Source organism: Cyprinodon variegatus, unplaced genomic scaffold, assembly GCF_000732505.1.
Source record: "Cyprinodon variegatus isolate N-32 unplaced genomic scaffold, C_variegatus-1.0 Scaffold1312, whole genome shotgun sequence".
NCBI lineage: Eukaryota > Metazoa > Chordata > Actinopteri > Cyprinodontiformes > Cyprinodontidae > Cyprinodon > Cyprinodon variegatus.
The window spans coordinates 171,755-174,543 of record NW_015151765.1 but is presented as its reverse complement, the minus strand read 5'-3'; the positions used below and the strand labels follow the sequence as shown (position 1 = coordinate 174,543).

The window sequence follows — 2,789 nt, the reverse complement described above, 5'->3', positions numbered from 1 at the left end:
AGCTGGCCTGGCTGAACAGGTGAGGTCTTCTGTTCTGCTGTTCAGAAACTTGGACAGGTACGGGACATTTTGAATTGAAAAATCTTCCTGGATGGAAGATAAACGTCTTCAAGCTTGGAAATAAAGTCCAGTGGATTGATTTTAACTTTCTTTTGTGGAATGACTGAGCTGTTGCTTCTCCAGTCCTGATTATTATGAATTCATGCGACTCTTCATTATTCCTTAAACATTCATGCGTCTCAATCTGATCCAAAGAACCTCTGTAGGTAAAGTTGGACAGTGTGGCATCATTAAGTCCTCCATAAGGCGTGGACATGTCCCTCTGTTTCCCCCCAGATGCCAGAGGAGGAGGCGTTTTGTGTGTTTGTGCGTCTGATGCAGGAGTACCGTCTGAGGGAACTGTTCAAACCCAGCATGGCCGAGCTGGGCCTCTGCATCTACCAGTTTGAATATCTGCTGCAGGTGAAACAAATAACTAATATTTCACCCCAACTGTCGTAAATCACCACAAGAGGGCAGCAAAAGCTCTATTTCCATCTTCAAAAGTCACTTCCTTCTAAGAGGTTTGTCTTTGTCTTCCACAGGAGCAGCTTCCAGAGCTGAACGTCCATTTCCGCTCCCAGAGTTTCCACACGTCCATGTACGCTTCCTCCTGGTTCCTCACCCTGTTCCTCACCTTCCTCCCTCTACCTGTCGCCACGCGCATCTTTGATATATTCATGTATGAGGTAGGAACCATGCGGCGATATCTGGACACATTTCTGCAGTAAATGTTTCTGCAAAACTCAGAGTCCCATCGTTCAGATGTGCACCTCGTTGCCAGGGCCTAGAGATCATCTTCCGCGTGGGTTTGGCCATCCTGCAGTACAACCAGACGGACCTCATTCAGCTCGACATGGAGGGGATGTCGCAGGTGAGCGTCTGCAGCCGTTTGCCGCTCCAGGTCCCGTTTCCCCCGCGCACCGAGCCCGAGCTTCCTCAACAGCTCACTAAAGATCTAACTGATAAGAAACTAACGTTGTTCCATCTCTGACTCTTTTTCTTACCAGCGTTGGATAGAAAATGAAACAATCTGGGTTTTAGTTTAAACTTTGTGGTCTAAAACCACATCTTCCTGCGTTTTCCCTCTGCTGTCATCAGGAGGCAGCTTTACTTCACTGAGAATGAAGCAAAATCCCATCAGATGCATCTTCTTTATCTTTGTTTACTGACAAAAGCTTTTTAAAGTTTATTTCATGTTTAACAGGTTTTATGAATATATTTCTATGCATTTTCTGTTTCAATACATTTTTTTAAAGAAAATTTTTATTGAATAAAAAAAAAAAAAAAAAGCTTAAAAAAAAGCAAGTGACAGTGATACACTTAACACAGATTCTCATTAAATAACTTGGTGCCTAAAACAAACAATAATGAACAATGAGAGAAAAAATCAAACCCAGCCATCTCAGCGCAGTTCTCTTAACGTTTCAGAAACTCGGTCAGCGGTGACCATGTCTTTTCAAATTTTGCTCCTTCTCCTCTGACAATATAAGCAAGTCGCTCCAGAGCCATACACGATGTCATCTGCTTCACCCACATGTGATTTGATGGTATATCTATTTTTTTCCAGTATAGAGATATTAATCTCCTCTCCTGCAGGAGTCCAAAGTCAATCAATTTTAACTGTCTGGAATTAAAGGCACAGTTCTCTGGATAAATACCCAAAACACACATTTTGGCCTCAGCAGGTACATTCACTCCAACAATCTCTGACAAAGTTTGCGTAACCAAGTTCCAATATTGTTGTAACTTTGGACACTCCCATACACAGTGAAAGAGAGCAGCCCTTCCAACCAAACATTTACGGCAGATATCTGGGATGTTAGGAGCCCAGCGATTCAATCTGACTGGAGTTATGGAAGTTCTCATTAACCACTTGTACTGAAGGAGTTTCATGCTTGTATTGATTGATTGCTTTTGGGCCTTTACGCATGCAGTGTTCCAATCCGCTACTTGTATCTCTTCTCGAATGTCAGCTCTTCATGCATCCAGTTTATCTGCAGTGTATTCCTCAGCGTGCCTTAGTAGAGCTATATAAAATAAAGAAATATGACCTCTCCTCTCTAAATTTCCTAGCACAATATTCTCTAGGTATGATAGTGGTGGTTTGGATTCAATCGTTTTATGTTTTTAGATAATAAAATGTTTAATTTGTAAATACTCATAAAAGTGTTTCTTTGGAATGCTATATATTTGGCCTAACTGTTCAAATGTAAGAAGCCTGTCATCCTTATAAAGATCTGCCAGTTTCTGTACACCTTTATTTGCCTCCATCAGCTGTCCCCGTCTTAAAATATCTGTTCCCCCAGATGGGTGAGAAAGAGGAGATGGAGGGGGCATCTCCAATATATTGATGGGTCCTATACCAAACATCAATTGTATTTTTCAGAAAGGGATTTTTTGTCATTTTTATCAGTTGCTTTGGTCTTGCGGAATACAAATACAGATTTAATCTAGTTTCAATAGATTTTAATTTCTTTTTGTCTGTTGTGAAACATGAACTTATATTTCATATCAACAGCATCACACATGAAACGTTATTTTTGCACCACCGGCACGGCGGATTTTTTTTATTTATTCATCATTTTAAACAGAACACAACTCAATCTTTCTGCTGCATTTTCCACCATATTTATTTATTTTGCACTGTGCTGAACCTTCCATATCGTTCCTAAAAGTTAAAATCAATCCTCTGGACTTTGTTTCCAAGTCTGAAGACGTTTCTCTTCCATCCAGGAAGATTTTTCAAT

The 2,789-nt window shown here is 40.7% G+C and overlaps 1 protein-coding gene across 3 annotated transcripts in view; it reads left to right on the top strand.

Annotated features, from left to right (window-relative positions):
- LOC107102753 (EVI5-like protein) overlaps positions 1-2,789 on the top strand; it is a 24,824-nt gene that overhangs the window by 9,488 nt on the left and 12,547 nt on the right. For all 3 annotated transcript variants that reach the window (XM_015402173.1, XM_015402174.1, XM_015402172.1), the window contains exons 5-7: positions 337-462; positions 585-728; positions 824-913. In XM_015402173.1, the coding sequence (XP_015257659.1) occupies positions 337-462; positions 585-728; positions 824-913 (360 nt within the window). The remainder of the gene's footprint in view (positions 1-336; positions 463-584; positions 729-823; positions 914-2,789) is intronic.